This window comes from Amia ocellicauda, chromosome 19, assembly GCF_036373705.1.
Source record: "Amia ocellicauda isolate fAmiCal2 chromosome 19, fAmiCal2.hap1, whole genome shotgun sequence".
Lineage (NCBI taxonomy): Eukaryota > Metazoa > Chordata > Actinopteri > Amiiformes > Amiidae > Amia > Amia ocellicauda.
In genome coordinates this window covers 19,597,969-19,617,965 of record NC_089868.1, presented here as the reverse complement: position 1 = coordinate 19,617,965, position 19,997 = coordinate 19,597,969, and the positions used below count along the sequence as shown (strand labels likewise).

General features: G+C 36.8%; 2 protein-coding genes across 4 annotated transcripts in view; both read right to left on the bottom strand.

The window, feature by feature from the left end:
- atf6 (activating transcription factor 6) overlaps positions 1-9,769 on the bottom strand; it is a 40,863-nt gene extending 31,094 nt beyond the window's left edge. The window contains exons 1-7 of the mRNA XM_066692011.1: positions 9,518-9,769; positions 8,590-8,666; positions 8,053-8,140; positions 7,597-7,688; positions 6,952-7,075; positions 6,462-6,650; positions 2,711-2,937 (exon numbers count right to left, since the gene is read on the bottom strand). Coding sequence (XP_066548108.1) covers positions 2,711-2,937; positions 6,462-6,650; positions 6,952-7,075; positions 7,597-7,688; positions 8,053-8,140; positions 8,590-8,666; positions 9,518-9,620 — 900 coding nt within the window. The 5' untranslated portion in view covers positions 9,621-9,769. The remainder of the gene's footprint in view (positions 1-2,710; positions 2,938-6,461; positions 6,651-6,951; positions 7,076-7,596; positions 7,689-8,052; positions 8,141-8,589; positions 8,667-9,517) is intronic.
- Positions 9,770-10,463: 694 nt separating this feature from the next.
- dusp12 (dual specificity phosphatase 12) lies at positions 10,464-13,888 on the bottom strand. Of its 3 annotated transcripts, none has more exons than XM_066692329.1 (7): positions 13,802-13,888; positions 12,950-13,271; positions 12,315-12,428; positions 11,998-12,116; positions 11,684-11,780; positions 11,155-11,344; positions 10,464-10,875 (listed from the first exon to the last, which is right to left on the bottom strand). In XM_066692329.1, exons 2-7 carry the CDS (start codon positions 13,201-13,203, stop codon positions 10,714-10,716), a joined length of 936 nt encoding a protein of 311 aa, XP_066548426.1. In that variant the 5' UTR covers positions 13,204-13,271; positions 13,802-13,888; the 3' UTR covers positions 10,464-10,713. The 3 variants fall into 3 exon arrangements, with proteins under 3 accessions (XP_066548426.1, XP_066548427.1, XP_066548428.1); XM_066692330.1 differs by having other exon boundaries at positions 13,810-13,840; XM_066692331.1 differs by lacking the exon at positions 13,802-13,888 and adding an exon at positions 13,446-13,672.
- Between the last annotated feature and the right edge of the window lie 6,109 nt (positions 13,889-19,997).

Below are 19,997 nucleotides of genomic sequence, written 5' to 3'. Positions count from 1 at the left end.
TATCTACCAGAACACATGGCTGTAAACTGTAAGAGAAATATATCAATCTGACTCACCGAAAGGTTGGAAGATTATCTTTGAATATTCAGTACTCAGTTTCTGTCACAGAATTTATACACATGCAATATTTTTTTCAGAATCATAAATCAAACCAAAACATAAATTCCTTCCAAATGAGCTGATATTTTGTGTTTCATGTTAGATATGGAAAATTAACCTGTGGAAACTTTCCTCCTACAGTTTCTACTCCTACTATCATCAGATAGATAAATGGACAGCAAATTGACATAAGAGACATAGCATACATAACAGACAGGAAATAATGTCTCAGTATATAATATAAATATACTGGCAGGCATTTCTCTTAGAAATTGAGATCTACCAGAACTGGAATACAGGATAAAGCAGACTTTTGACACTACATTCTTTATTATTTTTTATTCTGTAACTCTACAGGTTAGGGATTGCATAAAATACACCAAATACTATTTCATTGAGTAGTGCCTTCCCAGAAATGACTGTAATTAGGCAATAGGTCTGGGAATTTCATACAAAGCCACAAACTCTTAAAAACAGCAGTTCTGGCGACAATTTTGCTGGGCTTTTATTTATTTATATTCTTCTTTCTTTCTTTGCAAGTAACTGCTAGTGAAATACCCCCTCGCTGAATCCTGAGAAACTATTTTTCAAAGCAATTACACTGTTGTTATTATAAATAAAAGTACCAGGCATGTAAGAAAATGTTCCCAGCACAACTAAAGAATCAGTCCCTGCAGCTGTCCTTACATCACAGCGTCGGAATGAGCTCTTTGAAGAAGAGCAGGCCAGAAAATATCAGGACACCTCCCCCTACATCAAATAACTGTCTCTTTCTCTTCAAAAGCGATGTCATTCACCATCCAACAACATCCTATGCATTAATATATCAATATACATTTAAGCCTCTGCCAAAAGGATTATATATGCCAAATATTTACATCAGAAATCTAAGATAATTTTAGACCTCTATACAACAGGTCTGTTAGCAGAGCCAAGGACACTCACACAGAGTGGATTGTCTTCAGTATATAAATCTGTGATATTAAGGACTCTGCATTATTACACTATCTGAGTTTGGGATAATAACCAAACCTGCAGCTGAAATGCTTGCTTCTTTATAGGACTTTAGGTGTTTTCCTATCATGGCCAAAATCTCTAAAACATTTAAAATCCAAATTATTCCCCTTCAGAACTGAACAACAGCAAGCTTCTTACATGAACAATACAGGCAATTCAGCTGTGCTATTTACACTTTATTTAGTTTCCTCCCTCTCCAAGATTGCCATCTTCCACATTAGCCACCTATTTCAGGAACAAATAACTTCTGATAATACTTCTCAAAGCTATGGTTGAGAAAGTGGGAAGAAAATGTATCTGGCACCAGATTTGGTCTATGATTGACCAATGGGCTGTTTTGGGCTAATTAACTTTCCCTAGAAACCCCCAGTAAGCTTGCAGAAACCTTAGCAGATGCTGTTTATGTGCAGTCAAAGTTTATTAAGAGTAACACAGGACACAAGCAGATTCAGCAATGTAAAACCAGGCACAGCGTGAATACTCAGATAATGCAAACTAGCCCTGTTCAGATGTGAACTAAACCTCCTTCAAATCAGGTAATTTATTGCAAATTCTAATAAGACTTCAAGGAATCTAAATGTAAAATGATTCACCATGTTTCGTGCAGCTGTTTGGAATAACATACCATGCCTCGATGATGCTTTAGATAGAATGTGTTGTATTAATGAACTGACACTCAATTAATGACATGCGGTTGATAAAACTATCCACTATCAAGGTGGGGTGCTCTTGACAAAAAAATAACCCTGAACAGCAATACAACTATATTTTTCTAGACATTTCACCATTTCACCCAGGGAAGGAAATCATTGGTTTCCGCTGTATTAAATACTGGAAAAAATGATGAGGTAACATTATTATCTAACAGCAGAGAGAGATTGTAACTAAAACATTCCTGAATCAACGGGCAGCCCCGTTGAAAACCTTTCTGAGGATATCTGAAACAGTTTTCTACAAAGAAATGTTTGTCAAACACTATTAAGCTCAGAATCAATGACTTCTCATTAGGCAGCACAGTCAGCTTCCCGTCTGTTTGGTTGGTACTGAGGTACAATAACCGGTATAAAAAAACGAAATGCCAACCATACGTGGGACATTAGATCTCTTAGAAACTAAACTACTAAGGTATATGCAAACATATTGAACAAATAAAAATGCATTTGTTACATTTTAGAGCTCACGGTTTTAGGTATGGTACTACACTCCATCTGGGTTCCTCTTTTATTCAGTTCTCAAAACTACAAAGCTCTCAACACAGGCGTGCTTCAGGACTTCCTACGAAGGTAAACCGATTCCAGATGAGTTTCTTTGGTTAGGGGCTAGCAGATCCCCATTTTATTTGACTTATAAATGCTGTATTTTTTCCCCATAAGCTTGCTCTGAATTATCTATATTGATGTTCACTGAATTTTTATAAGACAGTTGTGTTACCATTTACTTATTTCAGACGTACTTTGAAATGATCCTGCCTTTGTCTGCTGGCAGAGACATACATTCAAAACTGAACATACAGTAACACCTTGCCAGAATGTTACATCACAGATCTTCCCCAGAACACATTTTGGTAATTGTACACAAACATACAGACACATACCGAGCTGCAAACATCATCCTCGCCAGCTGGGCTGTGGATGGGAATGGCCAAAACGGGATGGGCAACTGTGGAGAATGTCCCATTCCCAGTGGGTGTGCACCTGTCCGGAGGGCGAGTGGGAACTGTGAGGACCCTGTCGGGCAGTGTTAGTACTGGCTGCGGAGGAACTATTGATGGGTTCTGCAGCTGCACCACCCGCGTTGGCTGACTCAGCATCACTGGTCGTCCTAGAAACAAAAGGAAAATGTTTAGTTCCAAATTGATTCAAATCAATTGGTTCAAATTATATAAACATTTACTACATTAAAACAGGCTTTTAATTAAATATATGTACACTTAACAAAAAAAAAAGCATATTTCTGAATCAGCTACGTCTTCCAGGAAACAATATATGCACGTCATATACCCCCCCACCCCTCCCCCCGGCATCCACTGTACTTGATGTATTAACAATTTAAGTTGAGCTTGGGCCAAGAACTCTACTACTCTGTGTTATAAATACATCCCTCTTTCCTTTGTATGAATGTAAAGCAAGGCTAGACGACAAAACAAAACAGTGCTGCCATGCTGGAAACTGGGGTCCCCATGGTAATCGATGGTATGTCATGTCCCAGATGGGCAAGAGGGAGCCTAGCTTTGTTAAAACATGCTGTGAAAGCTGGTTGTATTAAAAGCAAAGATTCCTTTCTGACGGGAGAGGAGAAGGCTGGCAGTGTGCACACATCCCTGAAAACAGGGGCTGCACCGATATTTAACAGACTTGTTGTTGCAAATTGACCAATATCATGGGACCACCTATAGAGCTACTGTATCTCATACGATTTATTGTGATGTGTACAAAAATACTACAGAGCTATGTGATTACTTAAAAATTGCACACATTGCAGAATTAAACTTTTGGAAGTCGGGTCTTTAAAGCAGACCACCCCAGAGAAATATATATATATTTTTTTGACATTCAAAATGTTGAAGAGTTGACAGCTCTTAATGTGCGGGTCACAGTTGAAAAAGTTTAATCTGCACTCATGGCCACCCACCCACTGAAAACGTGTCTCAGAATATAATGTCAAGGAAACAAAGAACCACAGAAGCCATGGTGAAATCCCAGAAAATCCCAGAGGTCTACACGGTTCCACTCATCTCTGGCATACACAATATCCTCCAAATACGTTTCACCCAACAGACTATCCTGAAGTAAACCAGCAGTTGGATTTGTGAAATTGTTGTTAAAATTTTAATCCAAGAGAGATCGCCCACCTCACCTTGTAGGAACTGCCCCTCTAAAGACATTGTACCCCTCCAGCTGGGCTCGAGGAAACAGCCCTGCGACTGCAGCCTATCAACACCATTTGCACTCACAGATGTAAATCACCTTTCCCACCCTCTTCAGAGGGGAATGACACAGCATGGAATATATCAGCTTGGGAAAAACCTCAGGCAGTAATTGCTGTAAGGAATGCAATAGACTACAATAAACCCACCAGGCCTTATATATCTGTCAGTTCAGTTTGAAAAACAAGTTGAGTTTTATTTGCTTCCAACCCTTTGGCTTCACTCAACCCTTTCAAGCAGCTGTTAAAAAAAAAGATATGTGCGTGAGTAGAGCACCTTTACAAAGATGCAGGGTATAATGATTTGACTAATTTAGCAGCAGGGTACATGAAGGATTTATTCAGTAATACAAAATTTGCTAAAATGTCAACTCCGAATTCCCTAGGTAACATTTGTACTCTGCTCCCAGTATGGAAATATGTACCAAAGACACAAAAAATCACAGTGTGTTCACCGGAGCCCAGACTCTTTTAAAGGCTTTGGTGTCATTGCATGCATCTGTTTGTTTGCTGATTTTAGAAGGGTGTAGTCAAGGACACAAAATCATTGTCTCTCATCCTTCCCTTTCCTGCTGCTAATCTCATGTGTCCCATTTAAAGTCTTACATAACCAGTCCTTCTCGAAACATACTGACCATCCTACAGAATATTGGTAACATCAGTATTTATGCTGGATGAAAGTCAAGTAAAACAGTGGATACTGCATTTTAGTGCTAATATACTCCATTCTTCTTTATGCAAGAAACTAGCGGGGCCATGTGCAGAAGGAAAAACACTTAAATAAGCAGACAAAAGACAGACTTGTACTTGGCCAAAAGTTTAAAAGAAATTGTTCCATTTCACTGAGAAAGGCTTAGACTATGTCTGAAAAAGTGAAGGTTCAAACAGAGAGGTTCTAAATGCCCAAGGGATGACTGCTACGCACAAAACTCAACCTATTAATCGTTTTAGTCAACCAAACTGCAACAAATATTGATTAAAGTGAGGAGCAGAATCACAATAATGGATCATAAAACTCCTGCTCAAGAATCTTGCGATGTCTAGCCAATGAAACCTGTATATCCAAACATAGTAGAACATTAAGACTACTTACACGATCAGCTCTACAAGGGCAATTCTACAGTGTTGTAATGGCATGTAACAGGTCAGATTTACAGATTTACAGATTTACAAATTAGGACAAATTATGTACACCAAAAGCATTCCCCCTGGAAATTTTTCCTTATTAATATTCCAAGAGAACCACTATTACGAAGTCAGTGCATCCACCCCAGTGCTGAGCTGAATTCTCTGAACATTGGTTCCCAAAGGAGATTCTTGGAGGACAGCCAAACCCTGCTGGGTTTCAGGGGAATGTTGTAGGATATTAAGACACACACAAGAACAATACCTTTCATTTAGACAATAAAAGCACCTCAATGAATGTCAGAAATGGACACCAGGGTGGCCATTTACCTTATGTGTTTAGTTACAATGAAATATTTTTAAATAAAAGATAATAAATATATTCTACTTTATTCTGCATTATTTTTAATCATTAGCAAATTTGAATAAATAAAAAAATAGCTTGTCTACAGAAACGCACACCGTTAGGTACGACTCTAAATGGCAGACAGATGTTTGGCGACACCTGCTGGACAACAAATGCAGATTAAGCTTAATTTGCTTGAAGCAGCTGATGGTTTTTAATTGTTGTTGTTGTTTTTTTAATGTTTGGGAATGTTCAAATTCTCTATGTATTGCAAAGTGAAATTACAAAAAAATGCAATTCAAGTTATAAAATTATAAAACACAGAGGAAAAAACTATTTTTTACTTTGGGTAACATAACTCAGTAGAATTATGTCATCGTTAGCCTAAATCATCGTCGCCATCAACAACGCCATCAAAGTCTAAGTCATCAACGTCAATGTCATCAACAACGCCAATGCAATCAAATGTCATCAAAGTCAATGTCGTCAACATCAATGACATCAGTCATCAGCCATAACTCATTGTTATCAAAGTCATCAAATTCTTCAACATCATCATCAATTCCATCAACAACATCATCAAACTCAACAAAAACATCAATAAGTAAAGTGAAATTACAAAAGAAAATCTATACAAATTAGGAAGAAATTATAAAACAGGAGGATAAAAGTTTACCTATTTTTGTTTTCACATGGGTAACATAACATAGCATGGCAGCTTTAACAAAAAAAGTCAAATGCACGCAAAGATAAAATGCACCTTGAGATACATAAAGCCATGAATACAGTGGCTTAGTGAGGGCAAAGTACTGGAGAGTTTGTGCAAAATCAAAAACAGGCAAATAAGCTGATGGTTATTGAGCTGTGCTAAGAAAACATAAATAAATAAATCAAGAGGCAGGTGGAGACAGGTGATGAAGGGTAAAAGACTTTGAGTTTAAGTTCTTACCACCAGAGAGTGCTGGTTGGATAGTCACAGGTGCTGGTTTGGACACGGGGAGCACTGTCTGCACGGGCTGGATTATTATGGTGTTGGCTGTGGAGTGGGTGATGGGAACTGCAGTGATAACAGGCTTGGGTTGAATGGAAACCTTGGGCGTCAGCTGAAAAGGGCGTTTCAAAGGCTGCAATGATTTACCTGTAAATGTAAAAAATGAAAGTATGACCCTTACTAACACTAAACCGATTATTTTTTTGTCTGAAATGATACTCAATAAACAAATACTGACCATGTGATTCACATGCCTTTATTAAAATAGGCAAAAACTGGTTAGCTTTGATGTTGTTTTCATTAATTTGCTTCCAGTTTTTCTCCTGAAGTCTAGTGTTTACACTGGTTTGCACGTCTCAATCTTCACACTTCCTCAAATTTCAATAAAGGTTCACGTATAACCAGTTACTCAGATTACATCAAACTGCATCATAATTGTGTCAGATACCTCTGGTGGTCTGGCCTGTCCTTTTCTGGGGTTTCTTGTCAACTGCTCTGTCAGAGGAGCAGCTTATGTCAGAGCAGACAGACACAGGAGATGGCTGGGACTGTGGATTGATGTCCAATTCCTCCTGAAGAAGATGAAAGAATGACACATAAGCTTTTTTCCCTGAAGTAAAATTGTTTCCAGCACCTATCATGCACATTGATGCAATGTTTTCCCACACAAGCAGAAATCCTTGGCCGGGTAAGAATAGTATGCAGCAGTGGGATTTAATTTTGTTTAGAAGAGTATGTTAAAAGGTTAAGAAATATAAAAATAAAAGTCTTAAACTTAAGCAGCACAGTTGTGTTGTGGGGTCAAAAGTAACAGTAATAGCCCCTGGGATAGAATAAATATGGCTGTCATATCTTATAGTATTGGCTGGCCTTGCAAAGTGATAAGATAGCTTGATGGTGTGTTAAAATGTGATCCATTTTTTATTGTCCTTTTTAGGTATCATAGAAGCAGCTGGAATGGAAAAGCAATTCCTGGAAAACAACCTGCCTCTCTGCTCATTCCTGGTATATCCCACAAAGCTAGACCATGCATCATAATTGTGCATAACATTAAAAATGCATTACTTTGAATCAAAATGCAAATCAGACTTACAGGAAGAGAGTAGTGTGAAGGTGAATCTACAGAGCCAGGAGAGGAGACTGAACTGATTGTAGGGTTTGGGGAGAGAGAGTCTACAGTCAGATCTACAAAGAGAAGATGAGAAATTAACCACATTGCTTCACTATTCCCTTGACCAAAGCATTTAATTTAGAAAATAAAAATCAATACATGTGCTATGCAGACAGCACCTTATTTAAGCGCATCTGTAATGGGAGTATTTGGTAAAATGGCCTGTTTTAATTCATGTATCTGTAAGCAAGAGTATAGTGGTGTTATATTACTGCCAACCTTACTACAGAAGTTACAAGCAGTTGTACAAGGATTAGGACAATGGACCAGATGTGTTCCCACAAGCTCAACCCAGGTGCATGACGCAGCTGTGGGGAGTCAGGTGGAGCAGCCCTGTGAAATAATTCACACAACTAGAAACAGTTGAGCTCTAGTTACCTGTGCAGCTGCTGCTGGTGTCTGCCCAGGTGTCCGAGTGCCAGGAATTCATATCGATGTCAAAGTCAAGATCTGTGGCCTCGCCGGCCTGAAGAGGAAGACAAGCCTTTATCAATGATTCATACATAGAGGACACTTTGTGAAGAGAAACAGACTATCAAATGCAAGTCTTGAAAAAGTAATCAACATATTGAACAGATTGAAACAATTCCAGCTTCTTTAAGGAGCTCCAAAAATGAGCATTAATACAATCATGCCAACACATTGTGAGGAAAATCTAAATCATGATCATTCAAATATTTACATAATTGTACATATGGAAAACAAATTAAAGTATGACTATGAATGTATTGTTTGCTTATTCTGGACCAGAGCTGGACCCTCAAAACCCCACAGTAGCCTAACACATAGGTCTTTATTGTTGTGGGGTGAGGTCCAACACCACCCTAAGATATCTTATGTATATTATAAAAACTAATGAAAAGAAGAAAAAATGTAAAACACACTTCTGCACATGGCACACAGTCCTGTACTCACATAGGGACCATTTCCCAAGGCCTGCAAAAGGTCATCAGCATCTCCAAAATCAGCCAGTTCATCAAAGAGGTTAAGATCTGTAGCATAAAACATACAATGAACACAAAAAGTGTAAATTATTCCATTTCAGTCACGAATGTCTGTAGCTTGAAATAAATAAATAAATTTGAATACATTAAACACAAATGCTGGACATACATCTGGTTTTATAATAATCAGACAATTGGATGTTAAGTAATGTATTTTTTTATTCTGTTTCAGCAGGATTAGGTAAAACCACAGCTTTAAACAATGTGACATTTCCAATAAATTAGCTGTAAACAACCTAAATGCATATTTCCTATTAAACTTTAGCTCGGGCAAAGTTTCTACATTTGGATTTTCCATTTTTTATTGTGAAATTATTCTTAAACATCCATGTCTTATTTTTAACCTTGATACTGTAGGCTATTGCAGTCCTGAAAGGCAAGACTTGCCACCATAAATAACTGTATTACATCATGTACACCATTTTTAGGTTTGAACAACGGCCTGAACCACAACAGCCTTCAACCCTCCTGAATACACACGATTCAGCAAGTCAGGTGGAAAGCAACCCTAACTATCCCAAAATCCTACATGTACTGGGGACCTGGCCCAGATCAAAATGCCCAGTCATTTCATTGCTAATTTAATATTACAGCATAATTTAGCCACATTATTATTTTTATCTTCATATAATGTCTTCATGTTAAAAGAAACCGCTTTTCAGTGGAATACTTATCGAGCTCGAACTGCTGTTACATCACGTCAGTTTACACCTCAGTAACATTTTACACTACAAAACTTAAACTCCATATCTCCATATTCAGTATATAAAGCTGACGACTTTAAGGAGCATATATTAAGATATCGTGGTGAATAAGTTATATTAACACACTTGACTTACCCCACTCGCCATCCTGGTCAATGTACATATCGCTGTTCATGATGGTATTTCGTTGATTCAGGCAAGCCTGAGTCTCTAAGTCTAACATTAAACCTGTCGCCATTCTTTCTAGGATACATTAGTTACGAAAAAATGTAAAAATACACGTGGCTTTTCTTCAGATGTGTAATATTAAATGTATTGTATCATATCTCTGTATGTCACACTGGATTTCCGGTTTCTGAGGTAAATACACGTCTGTCTTGTAGTACTTTAACAAACTCGCACTATGGGGGCCGGGAAAGGACAAACTGCCCAGAGTACACACATGTAGCTAGCACGTTTCCTACGTCCGAAGATACTTTGGGCTGAACCAAATCATCAACTTTGACCCACCGGCGTATCGCACATTACGAAGCTGTACGTTATCGTGTTTTCATTTATAAATAGTATAAAGTAGCTTTTAACCATACATAAACCCGCGATGTACAGATATGTACTATGTGATTCGCGGGTAGGTTCGAGTTTTGATGTGGTCTATAGCCCTTTTTGCAGGTGACAGTACATTTTGCATGATATATTACTGAATATGAATTATATTTATGGACGTATACAGGCTAATATCAGTGATTGTACTATTACTAATTTAATTACAAACTATGTAGGTTAGTAGTATGCATTAGTAATAGGATGTAAAAATAAGTGTGCCACAGGTATATTGATGTTCATGATAGTAAGTAACTTAAATTACTATACATGTATTTAAGAATTATAATTATTATTAATCATACAATGTAAATAGCCACAAGAATAACCAAGATGTTTTTACATGTAACCCTTAGTTTTATCATATTCAATTATGAGCGCAATAAGGAAAAGGCAAAGGAAGATGGCAGCTTAAAAGTATTGTAAAAGGAAACAAGAAATAAACTACTAACTACTGGCTTCTAAGTAACGACAAAAGTCATAGCTTTCTTTCATTTTTATTTCAAGATATCGGAATGGGGTTTCATAATACAATAATAAAGGCAATAAAACAACATCATGGCAGGGGTGTCGACAGCTTTGGTGGTTTGGCTAAAAGGCTTGCAGATTGTCTGTTGATGTTCCACGTTCCTTAAAAAACTGCTGTAAGAAGATATGATTTGGTCTCCAAATAAGAAACATGCCAGCTGTGAAAGTGTATTTGTTAAACAGAAGAGCGATCTCCCCTCCAACTAGCTGTGTCCTGATCGAAGCCCAGGTACGTGAATATGCTTGATCTCGTCCACTCGGTTCTTGTGAATTTGAAAAGCAGGGGTCACCCACCGGCCACATGAACACTGTTCTCCATACCAATTGAATGAGCCCAGCTTCGAGTTGCATTTTGGGCACAAGAGCTGCACAAAAAACAAAAGCATTTCTCAAATGAAGGGTACAACATTTCCCATCAGCCACTGGGGAAGACATGGTTAAATGGGTTCCATTAGTGGGCAAATCATAAGATCCAAATTGTGAATATGGCAATAGAACATAATAATTGAACATTTCACTTTTTAATGTAGTTATGTAGTCTAATAGTATTACTATTAGACTGAGAAAGTGACTTACAACCAGTGAAGACCATACGGTTAAATATGCGAGAGAAAAATCAGTATTAGAAAAGCCAACTCTGATACCTGCCCATCCAGCACTCCGAGCAGCGCCTGCTCCATCCATTGCACTGGCTCAATAAAATGTGACGTACACTGGTTTTGATCCTGAGCTGCAGGAGCTGTTTGGGCCCAACCTATTTTTTTATGGGTAAAGGCTGCTGGACCAGTTCCAGCATTGTGATTCATAATGCTAGAACAGCGAAACAAGGTCCGCCTGGAGAGAGGATTAAAAACAAATACAAAATGAACAGCTTAAATCATTCATCATTCTCAACGTGCTATTGCAGCAGATCGCTCTCTAGCGATATCCGTTAACAGGAAATGTTTGTACATGGTGCATATGCAAGATAAAGCCAATAATACACAACCCTTGTTGTGATCAGGCAACTCATTATTTTAAGTAATGCCCTGATGTTTTTTGCACAATAGCTTTATTTTAAATAACTTTTGGATCGATTTCTCAATTTATACAAGTGTCATTTGATTTAACTTTCAATAAAATAAATAATCTGCCATGGTAGCATTATTGAAAAATATGATTGTCTCCACACACCTACACTTCCTGCATCTGTAGACGGGGTCGCTGTCGTGTGTCTGTCCGCTGGAGGATGGATCAGCAGCGAACACTTCCTTTGGAACACTCTGAAGCTCTGAAGAGAAGAGATTAAGAAATATTTGAAGGATATGGCAGGGTTGTGCCTTCCTCATAGGAAAATGACCAACTTATTTATATTAGTTATTTAAAAAAAGACTGAAGTACAACTCCTACTGCATATATGCACTGCTACAACAGCTGCTGTACCACAGATTCATACTTGAGGCCAACACTATTTAAAATGAATAGTATCTGATTATTGGAGTAATTACCTGGATATTTCTCTGTGACCTTTTGCAATCTGTACTGCTTATACACAGGGCTGGTGACATCCACCTCACAGCCCATTGACTCATACAATTCCAGTTGGTTCAGAAACCCCTCATTGATTCTAAAATGGAAAAGTGCATTGTAATTATTTTGTAATCAAGACATTTTACACATTCAAATGATATTAGTGTTTAAAATATGATTCAACTTCAATAAAAGTTATAATATGATAAAAACTGGCAAAACAAGGCTATACAATCTGCATTTTTGCGTTAACTTTTTTACACACATCTAAATAATATGCAATGCCATTACTAACCTGACATCAGGCTTGATTTCCTGGAGAATAGTATTAGCCTTCATCAGACTCAATTTGTCAGATTTCATCAAGTATGCAGTCACCACTGCAGCACTCCGGCTACATCCTGCATGACTAACACAACATAGATACATAGTTTCACTTAGTATAAGTGAGTGGATATGCACCACAATTACACGTGTGTGTCTTACAGGACACCCATAAGTCTTTTCTTCTTTTTGCAATCTCAGTAACATCTCTAATCACTTAAGTTTCATATTAGGAAAGTGATAGCAATTGGTTGCTTTGTTAATTTAAGACAATCGGGGCTTGCCTTACAGGACAGTCCAAGGACAACTCTTTTTAATCACTGTTTCCAATCAAAAAGTTTTAAATAAGATTATGAATTCTATAAGCGAGTTAATCAAGCAGTTTTCAAATCACAACTCAGTTTAAATATAAGCCGAATGGCCAAAAAGACAACATTTTGATTAAAATGTACATATTTTTTATTTGTTTCAAAACTATTGGCACTGGCATGTATCCGAAGCCCATCATTGCAAATTCGCGAAATGAAAACATATGATGCATATCACTTTCAAGGGTAAAACGTATATATAAATATTAGCAGGTATGATTGCTAAATGCATGCCTACCAGTGAACCAGGACCGCAGAAGAACCTATGGCCAGCGCATCCGAGATAAACTGGACACAAGCATCCAGTGAACTAAGCAGATCGGTGCAGGGATCATCCAGGGCACAGACAAACTTCCTCTGGAAAGATCCCTGCAGGTCTGGTTCCTCTGAATCCACTGAGAGGATGTGTGTGATGCCAGCACTGGCTAATTCCTGACCATCCTTGAGGTCAGAGGCAGCTCCAATATACAGCCCTGCCCGCACACAAATCATGTCTACTTCATTGACACTATACACCCAAAAACTGTTTCAAAGTAAATCTTTCCAGGAAGCCAGCCAATCTGCAATGAAAACAAATGACAATACTTGGTTAATCATAATTCTCCCAGTGCCAGGTCTTGCTCACATCTCACTTAAACTGAGTTGAAACAGTAATAAGGGAGAAACTAAAATAAAAATACAAGGTAATACAAATAATCTCAATTTAGGCAACAGCACATAAGTTTAAAAACTACCTTCAGTAGTACTCTATGTACAACGCTTGTGATAATCAGTAGCAGGTGATAAGTGTGAAAGTCTTTAAATTGGCAACACTTATTCGCTTCATAATGAATGTGTATTAAAGTTCAACGTATTTTTTTATTAATGGTTTTTAAAGAACATCTCACTCTTCGCCCCGTATCTCAAATAGCTTAATATTAAGTTGACAGTGCATGTAGTTATGTTTAACGCATCGTTCGACCAATATATCAATTTAATATATTAAGTCGGTTTTGTTACACTGCATTAAGTCACAACAGCATGAGAAGAAAAAGATTATGCATAAGTTAAAATAACAGAAAATATACAGGGACATGCGATTCATATGTACCATCCGACCTCCTCTCGGTGACTCTCGGGAAAAGAATCCGACTCGGCAACAGAAGCGCTTTAAATGTAGTTCCACTTTCATTTTCATTTGTGAGCGGGTTGTGTTGTTATTTATCCTGACTGTTAGTAGTTGTCTATAATATTGCAGGTTTAATATTTAAAACAGATTTCTTCTTCTTCTTCTTCTTCTTCTTCTTCTTCTTCTTCTTCTTCAGCTGTTGATACTACTAATCATTAGGGGGTGGTTTGATTGGCTTTTAGGTGCTGGGTTATTGCTTTATATCTCTAGAAATCTAGAAATAATCTCCTGTTTGAAAAAAAAAGTACAGAAGTGCACTTAGTATGCTGTAGTATATTAGGGATGTATAGTTAACTGAAGTATATGTAAAGTGTACTTATCTGCACTTTCATAAGGGTTCTTTAACTCTGATTGTGGTATAAAGTCTTGGCAATTCTGTGGTTTCGTCAACCTCACAGGTTACAAATTATGATTTTGAAGGGTTGTAGACTACTAGCCAATAGTAAAAATTACAAATGTAAGTGTCTCATTTTAACAACAGATTCAGTGTTTGAGCTGTTTTTAACTATAACGTTGAACGATTAAAATGTCAAATATCAGACGAGCTTCATCTTACTTTTGAAGGTTCTTCTGATGGTAGGAAGTGACATATCAAATATGACAATTGGGGTGACACTAGATAGCCTGTTTCTCACAGATATAGCCCTGAAGGGAGCCATTAGGAAAACACTAGCCCATTCCACAAATTAGGATTGGCTTCCTTCCTAGCAAAAATGACAACTAGAATTTTGTTAACAGAGCTGAAGAAGTGAGCTTAACTGCACCCTGCTAGGGCAGCAGGCGTGACTGCAACGAAGAGGGAGCGTGCTGTGAGATACAGGACCGCTAATGAAGTCTGGAGCAGCAACACAAGTCAGGAGCAAGCATGCAGGATCCCAAAGGCACGCACTAGACAGATGGCCAAAATGTGGCTGTGTGCTGCTCACGCTGGGCTCAGCTGATTGGCCAGGTAAGTGTGATATTATCTCAGGCTCAACAGTGGCAACTCTGCTTAACTTACAGTTGTGCTGCGGAGCGCAATGATCCCAGCTTTTGAGCATTTGCTTAAAATAAATTAGATTTAACCTACAAATTGAGTGAAGTTGTATATTCTGCTGAAATAAGAACCTTTACTTGAGTAGCCACTTACCAGATGAATTGACACCTATTCTGTAATTAATACATCATCAGTATATGCATTTGCTACTTTTTACAGTATAGAAGCTCTACATTTAATCACATGAAACATCTGCAGGAAATTCCAACATGCATTCATGACCAATGCAGATCGAATACCTAATGGCACATTTGAAATGAACAACCTTCCTTTAAAAATAATCCAAACGAGAAATTATGAAATGTATTAAATCTCATCTAGTATTTCAAATATCTACATTGAATATCTAAAATTCCTGAGAAAATCTGAATATGTCTACAAGTGCAGAGACAGAGGGACAATTGTATCTAAATGTAATTATGTTCGTCATGATTTATAAATGCCACTGTGCAAAGAATACCCATTCTTCTGGAATAAACAACTTTCTGTGGCAAAAGTTATATTAATTGTAAAACTCAAAGGCATTCCTTATTTTAAAGTCCCCATTAAGCTCAAGTCAAAAGCCTTTCTCTGTCTCTCATGCAGACGTAAGTATTGCAGAATTCCTTCATACATCTGGCTTTAAGGTAATCACACTAGGTGGCAGCACACCTTGCCTTTCTACAGAAGAGCAGATCAGCTGGATAGAGTAAGAAACTGCTGAGTGGTCTGCACACTGCAAAAATATGTTTCTTACACTCAGTTGTTCATAGTATGTTATAGTTATAAGTCAAATACGTACAAATTTCACTTAGCTAAAAATATTCTTTGGAAAATATTGCTGAGTGTACATGTACATCTAGATTTTTTCCTTGTGTTCCCTTTGATTTATAGCCACAGAGAATTTGCTCCAAAAAAGTACTGAAATTATGAACGTTTGTGTATCACCAATTACTGTGAAAAGTTTCCTCTTGATTTCCTGGTTGCAGTAGTAGTGTATGTGTTATACACACGACCAATAGAGATCTAAACTTACATTATAAATAGTTTCAACTGCTTTCCCTTGAAGAAGTGTTGACAAGCTAGTTTGAATTTATGATCCCTCATGAAATACAGGAGTACACATCCTGAGTAAGACCAGAACACCAATGTGATTTATTATCCCCAGATTTAAGTATACAGCATTAGAACTAAATATGTTTGTGTGATATTTCCCCCATTATTTATGTTGATATATATACATAAGAATGTAAGATATATTGTCGTTGAGAAGTAATAGTGATGTTTTGGTGTAGTTTTCTGTCTACAGCATGACCTGAAAGCTGACACTGTGACATTTGAGAAAGAGCAACTCAGTCTCACTCTGAGAGAACTCTGGCAGTCTTGACGTTTATTTAAAGCAGCAGTACCACATTGCCTAATTTGATTAAATTAATTCCTCTATTTCAAATCAATACAGATCTCAGTCACAAGACACCGGCCTTTTGTCCACTAACAAAACTTGCCATCGCATATCAGAATTCACAAGAGAAACAACAATACTGGATCATGCATATATATATAAAGTAGATTTTGCACAGAGAAAAATAAAATAAAAATGTATGGGTTATACATACACAATGCACAGACATTACCACACTGATTAAGTATACTCCTCTTTCTATGTGTGTCCTCTTGGACTAAATACCAATTCTTAAACTACACATAAACAGGTCACACTTAAAGATCAGGAACATGTGATTAAACAGTAATCTCATTGGTTTCCTTGGGACACATTCAGATTAACCTGAGTGGTCCTCCCAGAATCCCTACAAAACCTGATCCAACAACTAATTTTGCAAAAGTCTGTCCTTGGAGTTGTCCTTTGTTACATGTATGTGCAACAAAATGCAAACTAAAGAATTGCTGCGTGGAACAGAATTGAAGCCTTGATTTTATTTCTATTTTCATGTCCTGTACAACTGCTACAATAGTCATAATTAAAATGTATTGATTCATTTACAATATCAAAAATAAACACACTCTTTTTATAGGGTTGTAGGGAAAGAACTGGTAAAAGCAAGGTGTTATGACAGAAATGCTACCACCCACCCCACCTAATACAAGACGTCATAATGATTTAAAATAAGGAAGGCTTTTTAATATGAATTACCACCTATACATAATGATTGGTTTAGCCCACTTGACAGTGTTAAATATGTCTAAACCTTCCAGACAATAACACAGGATTAAGTAGTTAAACAAAGAGGAGACTCGTGTTTCTTAAAGCTAACATCTGTGAAAAATGGATTAGATCTCCGTAAACTCAAATGTTGCCATAGGAACTGTAATGTCTAATTGGCCTTGTGAAACGGTAGACTTTTGTCCTTAAAAAACAGGCTGTATGTATAAGACCATCAGACACACTGAATGTCTTATTTTTCTCCTTCTTTACAAGTACAGACTCAAAACTTCCCATATGAGAACAATTACTCCACTGCAGACAAAAAGCATGGAGGATTTAATTTCACCACCTTCCTATTCTGATACATACATACATTTATCAGCAATAAGGAAATTACTCAACATTACTGAATGCATGCATTATACAGTGTGTGCCATTTCCACATTATTGCTCTATAATTAACATTATATGGTTAATTGACCATTGATAATGCTATGGTTTCTTTGTTGTTAATGTTCAGTTATCTAATGTAGTACAATTATTTCCTCAGCTGGAACAATTGATAAACAAAGAATCTCTTTAATTGTATTTATCTTCCAATAGCTCTAGGGATATTTTTATACATTTGAGTGAAATACTTGTCACTTGCAGAGAAAATACTTTTGTTTCAAATAGGTTAGTTTAATTACACAGTTTAAAGCCAAGAACTCCCTGTCAAATCATAATCTATACATGTTACTAAGTGCTTCTAAGCATTCTCAAAAACATAGAATGGAGTTTCTTTTAAGTATCTCTTTTGAAGTGACTAATTAATTGTAATTTGTGTGTATGTTATGTATCAAAGATAGAATTAGATACCTGCTCAAATGTATTACTTGTAAGATTCTATTAAAATGTGTTTAAGTGCATAGACTTAATACAATAATTTAAACAAAATATTGTCTGTTATCACAATGGTTTTCAAAATAGTTCAGTAAATATAGCATACTGTTATTTAGGAAATACTCTTTCCTAATTTAATAAAAGTGCTGTTTCCACAAAGCAACATCTACAATCTACAATCCTCCAAACATAATGCACACATAAATTAAACATGTTGGTATTTTTTTTATTCTTTGAAAAGTGTAGACATCTAAGCAATTAATCACAATTCTTTGTTTCTAACTCTTGGCTTGGCTTCATCAGAATGACTTGGGTCAAGTCTCTGGAGTTTAACTGTCATTATGCTGAATATGATTTATGATTCACTTCCTGTGACAATAAGTCAAAGCTCATGAAATCACGTTTTTGTCTTTCCTGTAGAGTCTGCGCACTTCCTCACCTTATGAAAGTCCTCCACAGGAAATTTTGTCTGGGTTCCTGGTTAGTTATGTTGCACAATGTGTACTTTTTTGCAAGAGCATGAAGTGCAAACAACAGGAGATAGGAGGAATAGTAAAACAAGAAAAAGTTATGTAGCTAGATTCCAAGGCAATTTATGGAGTTTAAGAATCACTAATACACAATATTACAAGGGTAACGACATCACTATACAATTAATCTACACATTACGATTAATATAATTAGTGTATAAGAGAAGATTAGAAAGGTCTAAAGGTGTAATGTAATGAGTCAGAAGTTGTTAAAACACTGTATAATCCTAATGCTCACAGGCAACTCATTCCACACAGTAGCATTGCAGTTAGAATTGATTTCTCTCCAATCAGGAAGCCAACATAAAATGCACATCATATTTTAAAAAGCTGAAAAACACAGATTGTCAGATTGAAAACATCTCCAAGAACTCAAGCACTATCTGTGTACAGAGGTGGTTAATGTTGATCTCCTGCAGTAAGCTTGTGACAAAAGGAATTATGGGTACAAAGCTTGCCTTCAGATGTGTTCTGTTTTGAGGTTCGCTATCCGTTCCTACGAACTTTCTGGAGATGCCTATTGAAATAAGACACTTGTATTGTCGACTGACAAATAAATATAAGGTGATATAACATCCCTTAGATCAAAGGATCTTAAAGAAATATCCAGTGTGTCTACAAGTATTCCAGATCCATTTGTGTCATGTTCCACAAACACTGATAAGCATTTTTTTTTTTTAAATGTTGATTGCAGTTTAAAACATGCATTCCCACAAAATGTTGTATGTGTTATTGAAAATAAATATTTAAATATCTATACACACACACGCATACAGATAAAGATCTAACAACAAAGGAGAAAGCATGTTTCATCTTTTGTTACCAAAGATTGATGACTCTTCAGATTAATGATTCTTAAAATCGTTGTGTAGCGTCTCATCCCAATGATCATCCAGCAGGGATTCACTTCTCACGTCGGCCTGGCAGGGCTTGATAAAGCATGACGTACCCCCATAATGAGCACATGGCAGATGGAGAAATGGTCTCCAAGCTGGTCCAACCACACTCTCTTCTGCCTTGAAGAGAAGGGGTGATGTCCACTTTGGTTTGTGTCAGCATTATTAACAACATGTAGATGAAAAAAGTAACCGATACAAATCACCTAAAAGGAATTGATTTAAATTGATACTATTAAAAAGGGGAAATTTTGACTATTGGGCATCTGTGTAAAAAGGAAATGTAACCCATCTTAAAATCATCAAGCATTCTTACATTGTTAAAGAATAATGCCATCAACTTCACTAAACCATAATGAGAAATGAGGATAAAATGCCTTGGTTGTTTCATATGTAAATTATATAATTCTGCAATGCATTCTTAAAGGAAGTTAATCCACTAAGAAAGGCATCTAAATCACTTCATAGATGCACTGTCTGTATTGTCAAGACTTAATTTTAGCCAGTTATATTATGATATCCTGGAACAATGAGTGCTTAAAATACACAGTAGTGTTCTTCAAGCTTCAAATGTCCAAATTCACATTCATTTTTTATTTATTTTTGTATAAATACCATTATGTCTGGATTA

Excerpts from the sequence above, each read along its gene's own strand:
- dusp12 (XM_066692329.1), bottom strand. The coding sequence starts at position 13,203 with ATGATTTGTGTGCGGGCAGGGCTGTATATTGGAGCTGCCTCTGACCTC. Across the intron at positions 12,429-12,949 it reads TCTGCGGTCCTGGTTCACTG|TCATGCAGGATGTAGCCGGA; the intron begins GTAGGCATGCAT and ends ATGTTGTGTTAG. Across the intron at positions 12,117-12,314 it reads GAAATCAAGCCTGATGTCAG|AATCAATGAGGGGTTTCTGA; the intron begins GTTAGTAATGGC and ends TTTCCATTTTAG.